The sequence below is a fragment of the Pseudopipra pipra genome, chromosome 7 (genome assembly GCF_036250125.1).
Source record: "Pseudopipra pipra isolate bDixPip1 chromosome 7, bDixPip1.hap1, whole genome shotgun sequence".
Taxonomy (NCBI): Eukaryota; Metazoa; Chordata; class Aves; order Passeriformes; family Pipridae; genus Pseudopipra; species Pseudopipra pipra.
The window spans coordinates 3,147,066-3,170,854 of record NC_087555.1 but is presented as its reverse complement, the minus strand read 5'-3'; the positions used below and the strand labels follow the sequence as shown (position 1 = coordinate 3,170,854).

Sequence of the window (23,789 nt, the reverse complement as noted above, 5' to 3'; positions counted from 1 at the left end):
CAGGAAATGCCACGGAGCTGGGATTGTTGGTGTGCTCCCACTGGAGAGAGTGCTTGCAGTTCACTTGCTGCTTGGTTGTCTCCACAGCCCCTTAAATATTAAATATTTACTGAGTTTTTTATAATATTGCAGCAGTTTTAACAGAAAAACCTGTGCCAGAGCCTCGCTGCCCTCACAGGGAGGAATTCCTTCCCAACATCCCATCTAACCCTCTGGCAGTGGGAAGCCATTCCCCCTTGTCCTGTCTCTCCATCCCTTGTCCCCTGTCCCTCTCCAGCTCTCTTTGAGCCCCTTTAGGCACTTGAAGAGGCTCTCAGGTGTCCCTGGAGCCATCTCTTCTCCAGGCCTTCTCTTCCCCAGCATTCCTGCTTTTCCTGATGGTGAAGGAACATGAGGCACACGTGATGGTCAGAGAAATCATCTCGGCTCTCAGTGGTTTGTGGCCCGAGCTTGAAGGAGAAGGGATTCATTTCAGCTTAGATTTCAGTTCTCTGATTTAGGCTGTGTTTATCTCTGAGTGACAAAGGGACACTTCACGAGCCCCTGCATTCAGCTCCCCCCAGCTTTCCAGCTGGCTTTGGAAGGGGCATTTTCCCTGAAGAGCTCCACCCTGCTTTGCCAAATACTTCCCAGGAGCATGTAATACCAGAAAGTCAAAAGGAAAGAAAGGAAAAAGTGGAATAAGGTGGGACAGATCCTCTTTTGGATTTGTACTGGAGCAGGTGATTCCTGTTGCTTGTAATTCAGGAGCTGAGGGTGTCACGTGGAATAATGGACTGGAAAGCTGGAAACCAGGAGGTTTTTCTTCAAGCAGTTCTCTTCTCTAGGAGATGTTGTGTAGATGAAAAGAAAGTGGATGGGTCTGAAAGGTGATTTGGGACACTTAGGGTGGGGGAACCCCACGAAGAGCTGTTTTGCTCCAGGATGGAGAATGAATCCTGGTGCTTGCGCAGCCAGGAGTTCTCAGCAGTGAGCAAGACAAAGGACATTCAAGGGAGCGAATCACAGAATATCCTGAGTTGGAAAGGACCCATCAGGAACATCCAGTCCAACTCCTGGCCCTGCCCAGGACACCCCAACAATCCCACCCTGTGCCTGGAGCGTTGTCCAAGCTCTCCTTGAGCTCTTGAAGTGAAGCAGTAGGAAAAGTTTAGAGCAAATCTCTTCATCTCATAACACCTTTTGATCTCTCTCTTTAAAAACTAAGTCTCAATGTGTTGAAATCAATGAGAAGAAGGGCCAGTTTGATATCAGGTGCTTGGAAACTCTTTTTCCTCCTTGGTTTGTCCCAAGAAACCTTCCTGTGGCCGTGGCTGACACAAACAGACCTCCTCCACCTGCAGCTGTAGCAGGGAAGGAAGAAAGCATAAAAGCACTTGCAGCAACAGGTGTGGGCTCTGGTTGAAGCAGCAGTAATTTATTTCTGCTGATCTTCAGCAGCATCTGCAAATGCAGCACAGGGTGGTTTTGCTCAGCTTCACTTCTCCTCTCTGTGTCTGACTGAGCTGCACCACGGCGTTACCTAATCCAGGCTAATTACAAAAAGATTTTCAAGAAAGGAGTTTAAGCTTTGAAAATCTGCAGCATCATTCCCATCCAGATTCCTCCAAACGTCCAAAGGCTTGATCTTAGGTTAGCTAATAAATGTGTTTCCTTTTCTGTGTAGTATTTTTCTGCACATTTTCTAAAAGCGTCTGAAGATACAGTTCTTTAAAGGGTGTTCTTCATGTTGTTGTTCTCCTCCAGAACATCCCACTCTATTTTTGATTAGCCTTGATTAGAGTGTGTCAAAATCTTTACTTGTGCAAATAAAGTAGTTATTGCAGAACAGAGACCTCAAAAAGGACTTCCATGGAATGGAAATGAGGAGAAACTAATTAGCAAGTCAGAGGAGACACAGTTGGGTGCTGCTGTCGCCTCAGCTCCGTAAGGGAAGAGCAGAACTGCTTCACTTTGCAGGGTCTGGAGCTGTGGCACAACCTGTCCCTGCACTTCATTTCTTCCCTGTGTAGCTCTTCAGCTAAAGAAAATAGTAGAATAGTGAAACCTTTTGTAAGGTGCTCATTTAATTCTGAAATAGCTGCACTTCAGTAGAGTTCACTGTGTGAGTTGGAGCCTCATCATGGATATTAATAAAACCCAGAGCTTTTAGCAAAGGGAGGGAGTTCCTATAAGGAAATTGTAATTTTTATTGTGAGGAAGGGAGGTTTCACCCTGAAACTTCTTGGACATTCCTTTTAGAACAGAGACTGGATCAAGCTGTTGACCTTTCTCTTGTGCATCCCCTCCTCACATAACAGTAGATGTGAAGGGGGCGAGCCTGCAGCAGATCCCAGGAGCTGAATTCCCTCTCCCCACCTCTAGGAGCCCTCTCTGGGGGTTCTCCTAGCAAATTTTTCATTAGAATGATCGAGGCATTAACTTTTCCTCAAGATGAGCAGCACAAGGGCTCCTCGTCTCACCGCGGCCGATGTGGGAGAGTCGGTGTCTCTGACAGATCCAGGGGTGTCCTCCAGATCCAGAGGAAAAAAGAGAAATACACCCTGTTAGACCAAAAAAAGGCAAGCAATGTGCTTCCTCTCTCCCTAAAGTCCTTCCAGATGGCAAAGCTTGATGTGCTGGCCCAACAACTCCTGTGATGGCAGCGACATCAAAGAGCTCCCGGACAGGGAAAGCCAAACAGCCTCTTCCCTGTAATGAACTTCAGGATTCAGGAATGGTGGAGGAGTCAACAGCAGCCTGGGCACCAAACAGCAGCAGCTTTGGAGCTGCACAACAGTCCAGCTCAGGGCAACATGAGTAACGTTTTCCAGCATGGCAAGAGCACCGAGGGCTTTGGAGGGACCATTCCAGCACTCCCAGGATGAAGTGCTGCCTTGGAGTCACCTCAGCCATCCATTCCAGGAGGGTGGCTGGGTGTTAAATCCTTACCTTGGAGATGTTTGCAGGATGAGGTGGTGGATATCTCTGGATCCAGTCCTCTCCTGCTGGGAAGCTGAGTGTGAGCAGACTCCTTTGAATTGCTTCTAAATCCCAGTGGGAATGCTCTTTTCCAAGTACTCCATTTCTTTCTGCCTGAGTAATATCACTGTAAATCCACTCTGCCTTGCCCTCCTCGTTCTTCCTGAGTGCTGCCACCACCAGCCTGGTTTCTCCAGGCATCCAAGGGAGGGCCTGAACTTGGCTTGGCTTCGGCACCGGTGATTCCTGTCTCCTTCATAGGGAAAACTGGCACCCAGAGCCATTTCAGGAGATCCAAGCATCTGTTGGTCCCTCAAGACACGTGACTTTGGGGGGTTTTTTGTATTCCATTCCTCTGGAATGGAATGAAGATGGCCCTTTGCAAGCCTGCATCCACAGAAGGAGCCTGGTACTTGCTGTGTCCAGGCAGAGAGGGAAGCTGTGACCTACGGTGTCCTGCCGCATTTCCTTGCAAGACCAAGAGAAATGGATCAAATTTGCTCCAAAATGGATCAGATATGCCCGAAGATGGGTTAGATATGCTCAAGAATGGGTCAAGTGTGCTCAAAGACGGGTCAGATAAGCTCAGAGATGGGTCAGATATACCCAGAGATGGGTTAGATGTGCTCCAAGATGGGTCAGAGACGCAAAAAGATGGATTAGATACAGATAGAGGAGCCCAAAGCTGGACCCTCACAGAGCCCTGCTGGGCTGATTGGTGGGAGGTCTTCTTCCCACCTTGTCTGGGCTTTTGGAGGGTCCTGGTCAGGTCAGTGCCACGTCCTGCAGTGCTGATCCAGGATTGCTGGAGCTGTTGTATGTAACAGATGCCATTGTCCTTCTGTTCCCATGTTACTGCCCAAACTTTTGGGGCTCCTGGTACCACAAGTAGTCCCTGGAGGGCTTTCCCTCCAATTCCTGGCTTTCCCAGAGGCACAAACGTGGCTCTGTGGTGTTCTGCAAATCTTTTTCTGTGGCTTCCAAAGCATCCTCTGGGGGGATATTACCAGAAACCATCCCTGATAACAGACCTGGAACCCTTTGCACTGGCTCTTCCTCCTTTTCCTTTTCCTTTTCCTTTTCCTTTTCCTTTTCCTTTTCCTTTTCCTTTTCCTTTTCCTTTTCCTTTTCCTTTTCCTTTTCCTTTTCCTTTTCCTTTTTTCCTTTTTTCCTTTTTTCCTTTTTTCCTTTTTTCCTTTTTTCCTTTTTTCCTTTTTTTCCTTTTTTCCTTTTTTCCTTTTTTCCTTTTTTCCTTTTTTCCTTTTTTCCTTTTCCCTTTTTCCTTTCCTTTTCCCTTTTCTTTTTCCCTTTTCCCCTTTCTTTTCCTTTCCCTTTCTCCTCTTCCTCTTTCTTTCTGGAATCATGGAACGATTTCCTAAACCTTTTTATTTCATCTGGGATCAGTTTCCTGCACAATTAAAGAGAAATCCTGATACCATGGGCACAGAATCCCAGAATCCAAGAATTATTTGAATTGTAAGGGACCTTAAAGCTCATCCAGTCCCACCCCTTGCCATGGGCAGGAACACCTTCCACTAGCCCAGGTTGCTCCAAGCCCTGTCCAGCCTGGCCTTGGACACTTCCACGGATCCAGGGGCAGCCACAGCTTCTCTGGGCAACCTGTGCCAGGGCCTCCCCACCCTCACAGACAACAATTCCTTCCCAATATCCCATCTAGCCCTGCCCTCTGGCAGTGGGAAGCCATCCCCCTTGTCCTGGCCTGTGGATAGTGCCAGTGTGAAGCAGGGCTCCCTGTCCCTCCTGCTCCTCACGTGGTTCCCGTGTGTCCCTCAGGTCGACAGTGACACCATTTGGAACGAAGTGCACTCGTCGGGGGCCGCCCGCCTGGCCGTGGGCTGTGTCATCGAGCTGGTCTTCAAAGTGGCCACAGGAGAACTCAAGGTGGGTATGGGAACAAGCCCTGGGCTGTGCTGGAGGCTCAGGGATGCAGGACTCCAGGAGCTCCGGGACTTCTTTCCTTCCCCCTTCCCAAATGAGGGAGAGCATCCCCTGCCACCACAGTCGTGTTCCAAAGCACAGTTCAGGCTTTTCCCTGCAACCTCTGCATCCCTCTTTGCCTCCCTGACTTCTCCCCATCTTTTGTGTGCAGAGTGGACTTGCTGCAACCTCTGCATCCATCTTTGCCTCTGACTTCTTCCCTTTCCTGTCTTTTGTGTGTAGAATGGATTTGCCGTTGTCCGGCCCCCAGGTCACCACGCAGAGGAGAGCACCCCCATGTGAGTATGAGGGAGGGCTTTGTTGACTTGCTCCAGGGCTTGTTTGATCCACAGCTGGAAATTCGAAAGGAATTTTGTTAGGCTGTCCCTCCGGAGTTCCTGTTTATTGAGAGGTGAGATGTGTTATATCCAATTCTCTGGAAGGGTGTAAGATCCTGCTTCGTGCTTTCGAGTGAGTGTTTTGTAGCAAGGATCAGCATTCCAGCCTCTCCTTGCAGTGGGTTTGGGCAAATGTGGAGCATTCCCAGTTTCCCTAGTGCTGGCAGGATGCCTGCTGCTGGAATTCAGCACATGGCCATCTTCAGTGGGAAGTGGGTCCTAGTGGAAGGTGTCCTACCTGTGGCAGAGGCTTGGAACAAGACAAACCGAAACCATTCCATGTTTCCAAGGAGCAAAGAAGAAATTCCTTCCTCCTGTGTTCCATCCAGGTGATGGATGCACTGGGACCAAGGAAAGCTGTAATTAACCCTTGTCCTTTCCTCTTGTCTCCCCTTCCAGGGGTTTCTGCTATTTTAACTCTGTGGCAATTGCAGCGAAGCTGCTCCAGCAAAGGCTCAACGTGAGCAAAATCCTGATAGTGGACTGGGTGAGTAAATCCACTTCTTTCCCTTTGGTACAGCAGGTGGAAATTATTCTGGATGGGTTTTTTTCTTGCAAGGGGCAACCCTGGTTTTTTTAGTCACGTGTTACCTGTGCTCTGCAAGCGAAAATTTGGGGTTTAAAGTGATTGACAGTGTTTTAACAAAGACAAATTTCTTAAAGAATCCACAGTTTCCCAAATAAAATTGTAATTAAGAAGTAGTTGCTTTCTAAAACAAGCCCAATCCACAGTCTCAAGGATAACTCAAGGGTTATTTTTTTCCTGGTTCATCCCAGTTTTCTTTTCAAGATGTAAGGACCAGTTACTGGGAGGAACAGGCTGCCTGACACAGCTTGTCCTTGTCCCTGTGTCCTGCCTCTGAGAAAGAGCTCCTTTGGGGTTTTGCTGTGGCAATGCATAGATTTTTATATTTTCTAATAAATTTCATGTGACTGTGAAGGCATTGGAGTGGGTGGACATCAGCCAAGAGTTTTGATTATATTGTCAAATGGGCTAAACCGAGTTAAAATGGATTTATTTGTCTTCTGGACCTGCTGGAAGAACATCCTTTTCCTCACTTCCCACCTGTTTTTCACAGCAGGAAGGGGAATTTTGAACACCTGTCCAGTTCCAGGCTGTGTTTCTACACCACGTGAGGGATCTGGAGATGGGTTGTGTTGTTCAACCCTGTTGGGTCCAGCACAACTTTACTGGTATCAGATGCAGATTTGGGGCCAAAAATACAGTTTCTCTATCCCCCAGTCTCTGGTGTGAATCCAGTTCTCTCCATCCAAGTCAATCAGTCCTGTCTCAGGTTCCACAGACACTTGGGACTGTGTTTATTCTGTGTTAAACAAGGAAGCTGAAGCCAGGTGAGCAAAGCAGGTTGTTCCCATTTCCCATAAACCGCTTCAGCCGGATCAGGGAAGCACTGAAAACGAAGCCCAACAGCAAGAACCCCCCCAAATCCCAAATTTATGCCTTTAATCCACATTTTTCTGAAGATATTAATCTCCCTCCTCTAATCTCTGTCCCTCAGGATGTCCACCATGGGAATGGGACTCAGCAGGCCTTCTACAACGATCCCAATGTCCTTTATATCTCACTGCATCGCTACGATGATGGGAATTTCTTCCCAGGCAGCGGCGCTCCCGACGAGGTAAGGGCATGGATCAGCATCAGGACCTGCTCGGGTGTTCCCAAAAATCCCAGGAGGCCCCTGCCAGGCTTGGAGAGAAGCTCCTACCGCCTCAATAGTGCTCCTTTGGGAACACTTCCCTCTGGTTTGTGTGTTTGGGGCCTTCCCGGCCTTGGGGTTTGTGTCCAGCTCAAAATGAGTAATTAATGAGCAATTAAGGAGTAATTAAAGCTCTCCAGCCCTTAAAGGACAACCTGTTCCAGAGGAGCCCTTTGCCAGCTCTCCCATCACTTTGCAGGATTTCCCCTTTATGGGATCACAGGATCGTTAAGGTTGGAAAGGCCCTCTAAGATCACCAAGTCCAACCATTCCCCAGCACCACCGTGTTCCCCACGAACCCCTGTCCCCAACTGCCACATCCACATTTTCTGGACAGTTCTGGGGATGGTGACTCCACCACTGCCCTGGGCAGCCCCTTCCAATGCCTGACCACCCTTTCCATGGAGAAATATTCCATAATATCCAATCTAAACAACTTGTTTCCTCTCATCCTGTCCCTTGTTCCCTGGGAGCAGAGCCCAACCCCTGCCTGGGGGTCCTTCAGAGGGATTTATCAAAGGGAAATTTGATGGAATACTTAGTTTTGAGTGCTCTGAGACGCTCCAGGTGACACCTGAAAACTTCTTACCCTGTTTTCTTACCAGTTTTACATTTTCTGATTCACAAAACATCCATGTTTCCATTTCAACTCCTTAAGAAATTAAATGGGATGTGATGCTGCTCCATCACCCTGTTTGTTGGGAAGGAACAGCCCCTTGCATCAGTCCTGCTCTTTAATAATCCAATAGTCTTACAAAATATCTGGTTTTGTAAGGAAGCACTAAACCATGCACTCTGTATTTAACCCCTTCGAGTCATTTTTAATATGTCTTTCCAGACTGAATAAAACAAAAGGATACAAAAGAAATTCAGTCAAAGCCCCAGTTGAATAAATAACCCTGAATCCCCTGGCTGTGCACTGTAGAACTTGCAATTCATTTTCAAAACATTAATGTTCAATTTTACTTTTTTTTTCCCACGCAGAGACCTTCTTGGCAAATGAATTGCTGGAACCCCCTCTTTTAGTTTTCAGTTTTCCCCTGTCTCAGATAGTTGCAATCAGGGCAGATGGGGACATGCAAGGAGGGGGATTTAATTCCATCTCCATCTCCCACTCACGTGTCCCTCAAGCAGCCAAAACCTCCTCTCTGTGAATCCTCTTTTTCCCCAGCAGAGGGGGAACTCACTCTGATTAAAATACGGGGTTTTTTCCCCAGTTGCAACTGTAATGACATAGAAAATATGCCTCTGGATAAAGCTGAGAATTAAGTATGGGAAGGTATTGCATTCCTGAAAAAAAGGAAGAGGATCCAGGTACTGATGAGGTGTTTTTTGGGAGAGCAGCAGCCAAACTCCACTGGTCCCATAAGGATCAGGGCAGGGAGGAACTTTATTTTCACTCTTGTTTTGTGAACCGGAGAAAAATTCACCTCACTATTGAATCCAAGAGATGTGTTGCCAGAATTCCTTGTTTCCATATGCATAATTAAGAGTCCCCTTTCCCTTTTCCAGGTTGGCACAGGAGCAGGAGTTGGTTTCAACGTTAACATGGCATTTACTGGTGGCCTGGATCCACCCATGGGAGACACAGAATATTTAACTGCTTTCAGGTAATAGTGAATAGTTCCTCTTCAAAATGTGCTTTGCACCTAAACTGGGTTTCTTTCTCCTCCTTAATCTGGGCTTTCTCCCTTTCCAAAGTTAGAAATGCAGGATTTGCATGTAGTTGCAGTTACTTTTTGAGTGCCATAATAAAAACAAGGTGAATTAGGATATTTCTGGCTGTGGCCTCAAGGGATGGACAAATTTTCTGCTCACTGTTGATTGATCCATGGATAGAAATTATTCAGTGACAGGAATAAGCCCTTCTGGTTCTGGCTAAAAATCTTGTGACTTCTTTAGGGGCAGTATTTCTATGGTTGAGCTCACCTGGGTGGGAAAAGCAGGATAAACTTTGAAAAGAGTCAGCCCAGGTTGGAAGTGGGGGGTGCAGCTGCCCCAGGGCCTGAGGGGGCATCTCTGGTGCCCAAAAATGGCATCACTGGAGGCTCCAAACGGAGCAGGGGATGAAACTACTTGACTCAAGGTCAAGAAAAAAAGTTTAGATGGGATATTGGGAAGGAGTTCTTGGCTGGGAGAGTGGGGAGGGGCTGGGATGGAATTCCCCGAGAAGCTGTGGCTGCCCCATCCCTGGAAGTGTCCAAGGTCAGGTTGGACAGGGCTTGGAGCAACCTGGGCTAGTGGGAGGTGTCCCTGCCCATGGCAGGGGGTGGAACAAGATGAGCTTTAAGGTCAACCCAAAACCCAAATTCCATGATTTTTTTTAGACTGTCCTGTCCCACACCTGCCTCCCACCTGTGGCTCCAGCCTCTCCAAGTGGAATTTTTTAAACACTTTCAAGTGGTTTTCTGTCCTCACACCAGGTTTGGTGACCTCCGGTGACCACCTCACCTAAATTCAGGGAGACATGTCCTTTCCAAGGCCTGGGATGTGAATTTCTGGAATATCACCTTCCTGGGATGGCATTAAATCCAGGAGCACTCTTCCCTGTCCTAAATAACGTGTATTTATCTTGTGTTACACTGAGCAAAAAGAGCTTTTTCTCCCTCTTCATCCTGCCATTAAAAAGCCTTCCGAGGATATTCCCAATTTAAAATAACATCTTGTCAAATCCCTGTTTTCTTCCTGGAAGGCAGCACTTTGCTCCAAGGTGGAAGTCTGGTTATCCCAACATTCCCAAGCCTGATCTCTTCCGTAGGCAGAGAACCTGAAGCTGGGGACGGAGCGACATTAAATATTAATTAACTTTCCAGGCTCCTGGAAAATTGCCTTTTCCAGCCATTCCTGGTGTCTTTGCCCAGAGAGTGCAGCTCTTTGGGGAACATACTTCGGAGCTGCTCACAGCCCTTTATTTCAGGAGTTTTTGGGAAGCTCACGGGACTCCATGTGCACACCTTCAGTCCATAACTTTAACAGGAAGCTTTTTTTTCATCTCACTCCAACGTTGGGCACGATAATCCATTATCAAGTGACCTTTTGAAATCTCAACCAGGTCCTTTGAAAAACATCCCCCCCCGAATCTTTCTATTGATTTGAATGTAAAATAACTCTTTGAAGTTTGCAATTTATAGTCCCCTGAGAGTCAGAAAGTGAAGGGAATGGGTCATATATCCTATTTTTCCCCCCTCTTCTTTCCTTGCTTTAGCCCCCTGAGACAATTCATGCCTTCAAGGCAGCACCTTGTTATTCCACCCCATCGAATGCCACGTTGCATTTGCCGGGGATCAAACCAGGAGATGAAGGAAAGATAAGAAAATTGGCCATAATGAACTCCAGAAGCAGGAGGCATTTTCACCGTGAACTTGGAAACTCTGCAGTGGAGAGCTGAGCTTTAATTCAAACCAGTCCCGGTGCCAAACTGGGAAGGCTTTGAAGTCTGGAGAGGAATCAGTGGAAATCCTTTGAGCCAGGCAAAGATACTGATAGACTTTTTCTTTTTTTTTTTTTAAGCCTTAACTCTTCACATTCCTGCCTATTTTTTGGGGGTGGGGGGGAAAAGTCCTTTTTCTGCGTAAAACGAGCAGAATGAAAGCGAGCGACCCACTCGATGCTTTTATTTCAGGGCGAGCCAACGTGTGGGTTTGAGAAATGAAAACAACGGAGCTAATTGTCCGTAGAAATGAGGGAATAAATAATTCCTAATGAAATCACTCATCCCCACACTGAAAACCTGTTTTGGGGGTTTGTATCAGTGATTTTCCTGCTATTATTTCTCCTCCAAATATTGGCTCCCTCCTCTTGCAGTGGGGTCACGGAATCTCTCCTGACCTCTGGATGCTCCTTAATCCCACCAGGATGTTCCAAAAGTGAGAACAAGGGTTAAAAATGTGCCTTTCCCTGCACTTTGTCCTCGTTATCTTCATAACCCAGGGCTGAAATCACCGCCTCAGGGTTGGGGTGGTGGCATTTTTTAGGGGGGGATGCAGGGTGGAGATTCCAGAAGGGATTCAGGGAATTTTCTGGGAGCTTGGGGCAACTCCACTCCATCCCAATTTCGGGCTGAACTCGCCCCCAAAATATGTGGGCAACCCAAATTGCAAAGATTAGGGAGAAATGTATTCAACCTTAAAGGGAAAAAATTCAGGACTTGTTATTCCCAAAATCATCAACTCATCCAGACCTTCCTGGTGTCTGTTACTCTGTTGTTCTAGAAACAAACAGTTGTAAAAGATTTGGAGGGTTTTCTGTCCAGGATGTGTCATTCCCTGATATTTTATACAAGCAGGAGTGGTGTTTCCATCCCCAAATCCTCCTCAGGAACGTGCAAACCCAGCTGAGAGACCTGCAGGAAAAACGGGAAAACTCCGGCCGGTTCCTTGTTCCACGGCAAGATTTAATGGAATTAAATTGTATTATCTGCTGGCATTTCCCTGGGAATTTACTGCAGGAAAGTTTTCCTGGTGATTGGAGTGGATTTGTGCTCCTGTCTCGAGGTCTCCTCCCCAGTTAGAATTCCATACACAGCTCAGCTTTTTGTTTCAAACACCTAAAAGCGCAAGGAAGAGCCGGGACTGTCGGGAAGATCCTGCAAAAAGCATTAAATGAGTGCAGGAACCAGTTCGGGGGGGGATTTTGGTTTTCCCTGGGAGCCATAAAGCAGGAATAAGGAGCCAGGAGGGGGGGAATGATGATGGTTTTGCCTGGATCGGTTGTTTCTGTGTTTTCAATTTCATGCTCTTCTGACACTGATTTTATCCCCAAATTCCTAATCCCTATGGACATGGAAAATGAGCATGGAGATGGATACCTGGAGAAAGAAAGACTGGAATTTTCAGGAGGCTGATTAGCCTTAGGAGCAGTGGATGACATTTTGAGTTATACATACATTTATATATGTACACATTTATTTTTTATATTTATATATATATATATTTATATACAATATACATAACATATATAGATATATATTTTACATATATAAATATTTTAAATGTAAAAATATATAATAGATAATTATAGACACATGACATATAAAATATATATACATAACATAAATATATATAATGTGTACATATGTACATAACATATCTAATACATATACATAACATATATAAAATATATACACATAATATAGAAATATACACATGATATATAAATATATAATATAGAAATATATGTAGAATATATTAAAATGTATAGTTAACATATGTATAGAAATATATGCATGATATATAGATATATAATATCTAAATATATGGATAATATATAAAAAGGTATACATATATAAAAATATATTATTTATATAAATAGATGCATAATATATCCTTATAAACATATACCCATAACATAAAAATATAGATAATTTATATAAATATATGCATAACATATTGTTAACATATAGAAATACGCACATAACATATATGAAATATATTTACATAAATATATTCATAACATGGAAAAATATATACATAACACATAAATATATGCATAACAAATAAAATACATTTAAATAAAGACATCCATAATATATAAAACATCTACTTAGCACATATAAATATACACATAACATGTATAAAAATATGGCTAATTTATATAAAAATATGTATAATGTACACTTAAAATGTATTTATATAAATAGATGCACACTATATAAAAATATATACTTTGCACATATAAATATATATAAAAATATAATTATACAAATAGATGCATACTATATGAAAATATATCCTTAGACATATAAATAAAAATATGTATTTGCATGCATACATACATAATATATAGAAAATATATACTTAAAATTGAGAAATATACTCATATATAAAAATATTTATATAAATATTAAATATAAATATAAATGCATAATATATAAAAATATGTCCTTAACATATATATACACATAACGTGTGGAATATAGATAATTTATATAAATACATGTATATTATATACTTAACTTATATAAATATACACATAATATATAAAAATGTATTTATATTATATATAATATATATTAATGTAGATAATTTATATTTTTTGTATTATTTATATATTATATATAATTTTTAAAAATATATACTTAGCACATACTTATAACACATATAAAAGATATATTTTGTACAAATAGATGGATAATATATAAAAATATATCCTTAGCACATATAAATATCCACAGAACTATATAAAAATATAGATAAAACATATATATATATATGTGGCCAACAGCAGGAGAAAGGCTCCACTAAAATGCTCAGCCTCCTAAATTTCCCTGATTTCCTTGCTGCAATCAAGCATTTAAACCCCAAATTAATCCTCTCTCGGGTTGTTTCACCTGCATATCATTTATTAGGCATTTAATTGGCAGATTGGCTGATCACTGGCTAAAAATAATTCCTTCAGGCCTCTGGAAAATAGAGCTAAAATTGCATTTATTTTTTTTCCTCGCTCCCAAGCGATGGCAGGACACGCTGGGGAGGTTTTGCTGTTTGCAGCCACCAGTTGTCCCTGTTCAGCTTCTTCAAAAAGAAGAGTTTAATTTAGTTTAGGCAAGCCAAACAAGCCTCTGAAATTCAGGAAATTTCAATTTCCTTGTGTTTTAAAAAATTCCACATGGATTGAAGGAATATTCGGTGTTAAGACTATTTATTCCTCACGGAAGAACTTTACAGCCAGTCCTTAAATGCCCCGGTTCCCAGCAAAACTGCTCATCTCCTGGATGATAATTTGAATTTCTGGCTTTTTTCTGGTCTCCTCAGCAGGGCAAAGCCCTGGGATTGTTTGCAGTTGAATCCCTGTTTTCTCTCGAGGACTTGGCTTTCCTGGGATGGATCTGAGCGAAGGGGCTGGTTTTCTGTGGGGATTAGAAAGGAAAAGGCTGGATGAGATGGGCCTGAAATGTTGTCCACAGATGGCATCTGGGAAACACATGGGATTTCTTTTCCTTTTTTCCAATTAAAAAGGCAAAATGAGGGAATGCTGCCTCTGACCCTCCTGGTTCAAGTTTTATGTCCAAAGATACAGCTGCTTTTATGGATATGGAGCAGCATCAACATGGGCTGTGGCTTTGGAATATTGATCTCTTTACTCTCATATCCAGGGACAGGACCCAGGGAACGGCTGGAGCTGTGCCAGGGCAGGTTTAGGTTGGATCTCAGGAAAAGGTTCTTCCTTTAGAAGGTGGTTGGGCACTGACCAGGCTCCTCAGGGAAGTGTCAAGAGCTCCAAGAACGTTTGGACAGCGCCCTCAGGGACAGGGTGGGATCGTTGGGGTGTCTGTGCAGGGCCAGGAGTTGGACTGGATGATCCTGGTGGGATCAGGAGATTCTGTGGTTCTGGAATTCGGAGAAAATCAGAAGCAAGAGCAGCCCTTGAGTGTTTGAGTGGGAGTCAGGGGGGAAGGAGAGGCTTCAGGCCTGGATTTGGGAGTGCTCTTGGCTTGGGATGTGTTCGGGCAGTCAGTGGGCACAGACTGTCCATCTAGACCTCTTGGAGAGGGAGCCAGGGGACCTGGGACACATTCCTTAAAACTCTGAGGGACCTACCAGCAACACACAGCACCTCTTGGAACTGCTCTCAGTTGGAGGTACGTGCTGGAGTAACCACTTGTGGCTGGAGGTCACTCCATCCTGCGCCGCAGAAAACTCTGGACATCCTCAGAGCAGCTTCTTCTGAGCCCTGCTTTACTTTGAACCAACAACTGCTGCTTGTCCTCTCCTAAAATTCCCCCCCCAGGGCTCAGGGTTAACCCTCGGGGCAGGGCTGGGCTGGAGGAGGCACCTCCAAACCACTGTCACCCCCTGGAGACCTCCAGTCAAGGGTCACCAACTGTCCCTGTTCCTCTGGAGCCTTTGTCCTGGGCCGTCAGTGGATGCCCATGGCAGGGGGTTTGGAATGAGATGGTCTGTAAGGTCCCTCCCAACCCAAAGCATTCCATGATTCTGTGAGCTGTCCCGTGGCCAAGAATCCTTAAGGATCCACGGTCCTGTGCGTTGCTCTGTCCCCACACCTTGGTGATCCCACACTTCCAGCGAGGTCCTGGCAACTCCCATGCCATGAGAACTCTGGGGGAAAAAATAAATCTGATGATTTTAGGAGTTCTCCTTTAGTTGGGAACTAAAGGGCTCAGCAGGACTTTGAAGTTCAAGGAGAATAAAACCCTTGACCGCGTGTGCTGAGTTTGGAAGTGCTCCTCCAGTCCTTGGTGAGGGAGGTGGATTCTATGGATTTATGGTGGACTTTAGGAGTGTCCTGGTAGCACTTGGACCATCCCAGCACGGAACAGCCCTCTCTGGGCTCTGTTTCAGAGCATCCCTTAATGACTCTATTCAGTAAAGCAACTTTCTCGTGTGTGCAGAGATATTTACGGGTTCCTGCTTTGGGATGTGAATCAAACCAGTTCATGCTGTAGGAAGTTATAATGGAAAAAGAACATTGGAAAATGCATCTTGAGGTGGGGAATGGGGTGTTTGCAGCTTCTTGTTGGTTTTGAGGAGAAGTTGTGGTGTTTGAAGAGAGAGAAACCAGAGGGAAAAGGTCTTTTGGTGAGAAACCACAGGCACAGACCCCTTGTTTCATTTAAATACGTCTGGACAGTCAGTAGTTTATGGATGCTGAGCAATTCCATCCATTTTTTAGTGGATAAAATGTCAGAGGATGGGGAACTGGCACTGGGAGAGGTGTCTTTGGGTGGGGAACCAGTTCAAAGAGGTGTATTTGGGTGGGACATTTGCATTTTAAAGCTTTTTTTTTGCTCCGTGGGACATCCCCAACCTTGAATTTCATGGGAAATGAAAAGTTTAGCAAGGAAAAGAGAAACCACTTTGCCAAACCTGAAGGAGATATTTTGAAGGAGGACACGGAGACAGTGCCATGAACTGACTTTTTCCAGGTGGATTTGCAGCCTGTGGCAGATGCCCTCTCATTTCCTCCTTATTCCCATGTATGTAGAGCAGGATATGATCCCAAATGGGAAGCACAAGTTATTACAACTCGTTTCCCTGCTCACAACATGAGGATGTTGGTGGAAGAAATCACAGCCAGCACAACGTGTTCTGCTCTCACCTCGGAGGAAAACAGGAGCTGGACTTTGCTGCCATGGAAAAACGCTCCCAGCCTGGAGAATTAGGAGGGTTTAAACATTCCTGCCTTTGTTCAGGAGCCCAACTGATGTGTTCCCTGGTTCCTTTGTGCTGCAGGACCGTGGTCATGCCCATTGCCAACGAGTTTGCCCCGGATGTGGTGCTGGTGTCGTCCGGTTTCGACGCGGTGGAAGGACATCCCACCCCCCTGGGAGGGTATAACCTGTCAGCAAAATGTAAGTTGGGGCTTGGCAAGAGCAGGGAGCCAAAACTGGGGCCAATTGCTGCTCTACAGTATTCCTAAATTTTACATTTTGGGATTTAACTTCAGATCTTTCATTGCAGCAGCAAAACTTTCGGCCTTTTTCTTTGAATTTTCGTGAGGTTTTATTTTACAATATATATTTACCTTTTTTTTTAAGCATTACATATTTCAATTTGGAGTGCAAATTATATTTATATAATTTCATATATTTATAATATTATAAATATCATTAAACTCATTTGTAGACACATCTCTGCAGAAAACAGCTGCTGAATTGCAGAGTTAGGCTGGGTTTAAAGCAAAATTGCAGAAATAGCAGCTGTAAACACTCGCTTTCAATGCTACCACGAGGCCATTTCTTCCTCCAGGACCCCTTATTAAAATTTGGAGCTGAATATTTTTGTTCTCCACCTTTGAAGCAATTGCAGAGACCCACAAGAATCTCCTTTTTGCTTTGGATCCGGGATGTCTTTGGGAGATGCACTGAAATCCCCCCTCCTTGGTTATGCTGGGTTTACCTGGCACTGTTTCATTCCAGTGAATCCAGGAGACAGTTTTTTCTTGCAAAAAGGATTTTATTATTATTTTTTAAGAGTTTGTTTCAGCCAGGAGAGTTGTTCTCTCCACTGAACTTCAAAAACCTCGTGAGGGACCTGAACCTATAAACTTTATATAAGAATAAAGTGAAATAGATTTACAAGAGACAAGTTATTCGAGATCTCCAGAAACACTTGAGAATGAGAAGCTCTTATTTACCTGCTGCTTGAATTTCCCATGGTTTGCTCCTCTCCCAAAGCAGTGAATCATTTTATCTACCTGTTAATTTGTTAATTTGCCAGTTCTGCGGAACACAAAGCAGGGAGATGGAGGGGAGAAGTTCCCTGGCTTTTCTTTTGTTTGGCTTCTGGGATTTTTTCCGAGGGGGAAGGTTGCTTTGAGGACACGTTTTTTAAATCCTCCTAGCTTGGGTCTGTTTTGTTTAAAGGGGAGAGAAATGTATTGTGTGTCATCTGATCAAAGTGCCGGGTGCCCCTGGAATTTTTATAGCATATCCTATAGGGGAAGAGCTGTCTGCTGAGAACGAGATGTCAGATATCTCTGGGGCACTGCAGTGCTGCTATTCCAGCTGAAATATTCCTGATTCCCCCTCCTCCTCCCTCCCCTTCCACTGCTCCCACTTGGTGTCTCCTGAACCACTGCTCCAATTCGTCGTCTCCCAAAGCAGGGCCACAATCTGCCTCTTTCTCTCCTTCCCAAGGGAATATTCCTTGCTGGGGTGCTGAGGGGTGATGGGGAGGATGGTGGGATAAGCTCCTGGAGACCCACCCAGGGAGCTGTGGCTGGAATTAAAACCCAACCTGGCTCACATTATGCGTTGAGTCCTTTTGGACTGAACTCCCAAAGCAGGGCCAAAATCCGCCTCTTTCCCTCCTTCCCAAGGGAATATTCCCTGCTGGGGTGCTGAGGGAGGATGGTGGTGCTCTGGAGATCCATCCAGCTCTGGAATTAAAACCCAGCCTGGCTCACATTATGCACCAAGTCCTTTCAAATCCCCGGTGGGTTTTTAATATGATGTAATTCCTCTCTCTAATTCTTTGATCCGCCGCCAGGAGCCCCATTCCAGGCACAACCTTTGCCCTTCTCCTGCATTTGCTCTGTTCCCTCCTCCAGGCTTCGGGTACCTGACGAAGCAGCTGATGGGCCTGGCCGGGGGCCGGGTGGTCCTGGCCCTCGAGGGCGGCCACGACCTGACCGCCATCTGCGACGCCTCCGAGGCCTGCGTGGCTGCTCTGCTGGGCAACGAGGTACAGGGACACTGCACACAGGGACACTGCACACAGGGACACTGCACACAGGGACACTGCACACAGGGACACTGCACGAACACTGCACACAGGGACACTGCACACAGGGACACTGCACACAGGGACACTGCACACAGGGACACTGCACGAACACTGCACACAGGGACACTGCACACAGGGACACTGCACGCAGGGACACTGCACGAACACTGCACACAGGGACACTGCACACAGGGACACTGCACACAGGGACACTGCACACAGGGACACTGCACGAACACTGCACACAGGGACACTGCACGCAGGGACACCGGCTTGGGGCATGGGGGATCTGCTGCAGGGCTCTGCAGAGCGACCTGCACAGGCTGGAGACGTGGGCCAAATCCAACGGGATGAGGTTCAACCAGGCCAAGTGCCGGGTCCTGCCCTTTGGCCACAACAACCCCTGGCAGCTCCAGGCTGGGGACAGAGTGGGGGGACAGAGAGGGACCTGGGGGTGATGGTGACAGCGGCTGGACATGAGCCAGGGGTGCCCAGCTGGCCTTCTTGGCATCATTTCATGGCATCCTGGCCTGGATCAGGAAGAGTGTGGCAGCAGAACTAGGGAGATGATTCTTGGCATCATTCCATGGCATCCTGACCTGGATCAGGAAGAGTGTGGCAGCAGGACCAGGGAGGTGACTCTGCCCCAGGACTGGGCACTGGTGAGGCCTCACCTCGAGTGCTGTGTCCAGCTCTGGGCCTTCAGATCAGGAAGGACATGGAGGGGCTGGAGCAGGTCCAGGGAAGAGCAACAAGGCTGGGGAAGGGACTGGAGCACAAGTGCTGTGAGGAGAGGCTGAGGGAGCTGGGGCTGTTCAGCCTGGAGAAGAGGAGGCTCAGGGGAGACCTCCTCACTCTCTACAACTCCCTGACAGGAGGGGGGAGCTGGGGGGGTCAGGCTCTTCTCCCAGGAACAGCAGTAGGACAAGAGGGCACAGCCTTGAGCTGCACCAGGGGAGGTTTAGGTTGGACATTGGGAAGAAATTCTTCCCAGAGAGAGGGATCAACCCTTGGAATGGGCTGCCCAGGGAGGGGTGGAGTCCCTGTCCCTGGAGGTGTTTAAGGACAGACTGGATGTGGCATCAGTGCCATGGGCTGGATGACAAAGTGATGTTGGGGCAAAGATTGGACTCAGTGATCTCAGAGGTCTTTTCCAGCCTGGTTGATCCTGGTAAAACCACCTTCCTCGGATTTGGGCAGCTCATCCCACAAAACAGCCAACCCACCTAAGTTTCAGCATCGCTTTGGGTCCTTCTGACACTCATTGATTTAAAGAGTGTTTTTTTATATAAAAGCTACCTGTGCTTGGCAGTCTGAATTAGAAAGAGTGAAGCAGCTAAAAACTGATTTTTTGGGTTGATCTAAATAACTTGCTTTGTGCTTTTTGGAAAATAACTATTTTAATTTATTTCTGAATTCATCCTCCAAGCCTTCCCTTCTCTTCATTGCCCTCTCTAGACCCATTGCTTGCTTGGCACTGTTTGCAGTTGTGTTTTGCCCTTGGAGTTACATTTTGTATTTTCTGCATGTTGCTGTGTAGGAAGAGGCTCAGCTGTGTCAGAGAAACTGGCTGGCAAGGCCAGGAGATGTGGTTGCAAGATAAGAGCAAGACAGAGAAATACACCAAGGAATTACAGGGTTTGGATTCTGGGAAGCTCAGGGTATTTTCCTGCACAGGAAACTTTAGATACTTCAGCTTTTCTGCCTTTTTCCTCCCACACTTTTGGTGTCAGTAGGATTAAGGAAGAAATGCTACATCTACAGATCTTTTAAACCTCTCCAGGGATGGTGACTCCACCACTGCCCTGGTCCCCATCCCTGGAAGTGTCCAAGGCCAGGTTGGACGGGGCTTGGAGCAACCTGGGCTAGTGGAAGGTGTCCCTGCCCATGGCAGGGGGTGGAATAAGATGAGCTTCGAGGTCCCTTCCAACCCAAACCATTCCACAATTCCGTGAGATTTTTTTGCATCAGCCACCTCTCTTAAGCCAAGTTGTCACCACAGACAATTCCTTTGGCTCCATCCACCTTTGGGAGCAGCTGGCTCTGGTGGCAGGATGCACTTTGAAAGGGAAACAATGGGAATAACACCTGAAGGATGTCATTCCTCCTGGGATGCAGGGGGTGACTGCAGCATGGTGTGAGGATCTGCCTGCAGTAAGTGCTCGAGCCAAGCAATGGATGTGTTGGGAAGTGTGAGGCTATGGGGAGATCCCAGCACTCCCAATACCTTGGACATTATCAGCAGCCTGAGTGGTTTCATTGAGCTGAGTGAGAGGTAAAAAACACGGAATTTTTTAATCACAGCTCTAAGAGACTTGAAAATACTTCAAGCTAGACCTGTTCTTGCTTGTCCTAGGTGGGCTGTAAGGCTGTGCAGATATCAGGCCAATATCCCCCTGACTTACCCACACATCAAAAAGCAGGAAACACGAGTTTTATCACGGCCTTTCCTCAAATCTCTTTAATGCAGGGAAGTCGGAGGGAGCGGCTGGTGCTTTGTGCCGCGGCCCTTTGATGCAGTTTGATGTACAGCCTGTGAGAGGCTCCTGCCTGCACACACATGGACAGGCAGCTGTGGGAGCTTTGCTGCCTCAGGAACGATCCCAGAGCCGTGTGGGGACTGGTAGGAAATGAGGGGAACGGTGCCAGTCCCCAAAGCGTCTGCGGAGATCAAACCTCCCGCCTCGGAACAGGCGCTATGGAAAAGCAGGAGCCGGCGCGTTTCCAACCGGCCAGGAAATGAAAACGGGGCTTTGGCTGTGCAGCTGAGGGCTGGGCTGGGCAGGGAGGCAGTGCTGGGGCTTGGGAATGGATGGACATTGTGGGCACTCGTGTGAAGCTGATGGGACATGAGTTGGAAAAGCGGAGGTGGGGTTGGTGCAGGGAGAGAGTTTAATCCAAGCGGGGGGGGTTCATCTGGAGAAGAGAAGGCTCCAGGGAGACCTGAGAGCCCCTTCCAGTGCCTAAAGGGGCTCCAGGAGAGCTGGAGAGGGACTGGGGGGGCAAGGGATGGAGGGACAGGACACAGGGAATGGCTTCCCAGTGCCAGAGGGCAGGGTTAGATGGGATATTGGGAAGGAATTCCTGGCTGGGAGGGTGGTGAGGCCCTGGCTCACGTTGCTCAGAGAAGCTGTGGCTGCCCCTGGATCCCTGGAAGTGTCCAAGGCCAGGTTGGAGCAACCAGGGATCAGGGAAGGTGTCCCTGCCCATGGCAGGGGGTGGGATGAGATGCTCTTTAATGTCTCTTCCAACCCAGACCATTCCAAGATTCCATGGTTCTGAGCTCTGCTGATGGCAGTTCAGACCACGAAGCCACTGTTCATGACCCAAAGCAGCCCCTGCCAGCAGTGCTGGAGGGCAGGGCAACCACAGAGAGCTGTTCCCTCCATCAGGGGCATCACCAGCCTTCTGCCTGTTCCCAGGGAGTGATGTTGGATCCTCTGGAGCAGGGATGCCACCATTGGAATTGCCACTGGTATGCAGTGAGATGGGAAGTACGTGCAGGGGGACGTGGTCCTGCAGCTCTCACCGTGCTGCCTGTCCCTGCTGTAATTGCTTTGTCCTTGTTTTTCATGTGGAAGTAGTGGAGGTTTGTGCAGGATCAGGCTCTCGATGCCCAGAGGTGTTTCCTCCCTTTCCCAGGAGAGCAGTGGCTGAGGCTGTTGTGTGTGAGGGTTATTCCAGGAGGAGGAGAGTGCTCTGGAAGCAGGAACGTGCTTGGGATCTGTGTCTGAAAGCTCTTACTTAAACGACTCCTCCAGGAACTGCCTTTGCCTTCCCTTAATGTCAGACAGAAACCAGTTTGGACCAGAACTATTTTTAGAGCAGAGAATTAATAAAAAGTGCAATCCATAATTACTAAATCTGGAATGCAGCAATTCCTGGTTCTCCTGAAGTACCTATGGAATGGCTGCCATGTGCTCATACGAGCAGTCTTGGCTGGAGCTTCTCTTGGCTTTGAGCAGTTAAACTTTGCCATGGATTTCTGGTTTTTTAACTATTAAACCATGGCTGTTCTTTGCTGGAGAATATCCTTGGTTGGGCCTTGACTGCTATTTTCAGACAGTGGACATCTCTGATTTTGGATACTCAGCCTTGGAGGTTTGTTAGGAATTCATGCTCTGAGTGGAGAACTGGGGAGGGTGAAGGTGTTCCCCTCTTCTTAGGTTTTCCTAAAGGAAATCAAAGAAACTCCAAAACGACCCTCCAGCAGTGCTGTCAGGGCCTTTCTCTGGGATGTTTCTGCTGCAGAACAGACTTTGCCAGGGTTGTGACCTCATGGTCTTGACACAGGAGGATGTCCAAGTCTTCTTGTCCTTGCTGATGTTTTCTGGCACCAGAAGAGCCCTGACTTGGTGCTCTGCAACACCCACCTCCTGGAAAACACCACTCAGGAGGATGTGCTTTGCAGTTTGGATCTGATTTCCCTTTGTCTATGCTGAGTGAAAGCTGCCAGGGCTGGGATGGATATGGGCAGAGCTCTCCGTCAGGCAGGAGGAAAATATCTCCTGGAAAACAGGAGGAAGTGCTGTCAAGAATGGAAAGGGCATTTTGTATCACGTGCAGTGCCAGGACAAGGGGGAATGGCTTCCAGCTGCCAGAGGGCAGGGTTAGATGGGATATTGGAAGGAATTCTTGTCTGTGAGGGTGGGGAGGCCCTGGCACAGGTTGCCCAGAGAAGCTGTGGCTGCCCCTGGATCCCTGGAAGTGTCCAAGGCCAGGCTGGGCGGGGCTTGGAGCACCCTGGGCTAGTGGAAGGTGTCCCTGCCCATGGCAAGGGGTGGCACTGGATGGGCTTTCAGGTCCCTCACGAGCCAAACCAGTGTGTGATTCCATGATTCAATGATAACATTTCTGTGGTGTTTCTCCTTCCAGCTTGACCCTCTTCCAGAGAAGGTTTTCCAGCAGAGAGCCAACGCCAATGCAGTGCATTCCATGGAGAAGGTCATCGAGATCCACAGTGAGTACCCCACTGACCCAGCTGGGTCCCTTTTGGGTTGCCCTGGGGGGACACCTGTTTCCCTTCTCCACATTCTGGCAGCTCCGTGTTCCCGTGTCCTGGTTTCCTGGCGGTCACTGCACCGTGAACTGGGTTTGTGCCGCCTCCAACTGGTCTGACTGGGCCAGCACGATGCACAGGGAGCAGGTCACTCAGGGCAGTGCTTTGGCCCTCAGGGGGGAATTAGGGAATCAGGGCACGGTTTAGGTTGGAAAGATCTTTAGGATCATCGAGTCCAACCCTTAATCCAACACTAAATGAGATTAAAACCTCTAAGATCTCTGTAAAGCACAGACTGTGCTGCAATCAGAGCTTACTCTTATTCCTTCAAAAGCAATTATCTCTGAACAACACAAGTCTTGTTGGGTGTTGCGACATCCTAATTAAGGATAGACAGGCATGGAAGTGAAACAGGCTCTCAGGCACAGGGTGGGATTGCTGGGGTGTCCTGTGCAGGGCCACTTGATGGCCTTTGTGGGTTCCTTCCAGCTCAGGATATTCTGGGATTCTGTGAGTGAAATTTGCTGGTATTTCAGGTTTATTCATCCAGGAAGGTTAAAATCACTGCAGTGGAGCTTTTCTGGGGAAA

The 23,789-nt window shown here is 46.9% G+C and overlaps 1 protein-coding gene across 9 annotated transcripts in view; it reads left to right on the top strand.

The window, feature by feature from the left end:
* The window catches only part of HDAC4 (histone deacetylase 4), a 190,295-nt gene that overhangs the window by 163,520 nt on the left and 2,986 nt on the right, over positions 1 to 23,789 (top strand). For all 9 annotated transcript variants that reach the window (XM_064660250.1, XM_064660251.1, XM_064660249.1 and 6 more), the window contains 8 exons: positions 4,756 to 4,863; positions 5,143 to 5,198; positions 5,697 to 5,784; positions 6,818 to 6,937; positions 8,528 to 8,625; positions 16,207 to 16,325; positions 18,026 to 18,159; positions 23,077 to 23,161. In XM_064660250.1, the coding sequence (XP_064516320.1) occupies positions 4,756 to 4,863; positions 5,143 to 5,198; positions 5,697 to 5,784; positions 6,818 to 6,937; positions 8,528 to 8,625; positions 16,207 to 16,325; positions 18,026 to 18,159; positions 23,077 to 23,161 (808 nt within the window). The remainder of the gene's footprint in view (positions 1 to 4,755; positions 4,864 to 5,142; positions 5,199 to 5,696; positions 5,785 to 6,817; positions 6,938 to 8,527; positions 8,626 to 16,206; positions 16,326 to 18,025; positions 18,160 to 23,076; positions 23,162 to 23,789) is intronic.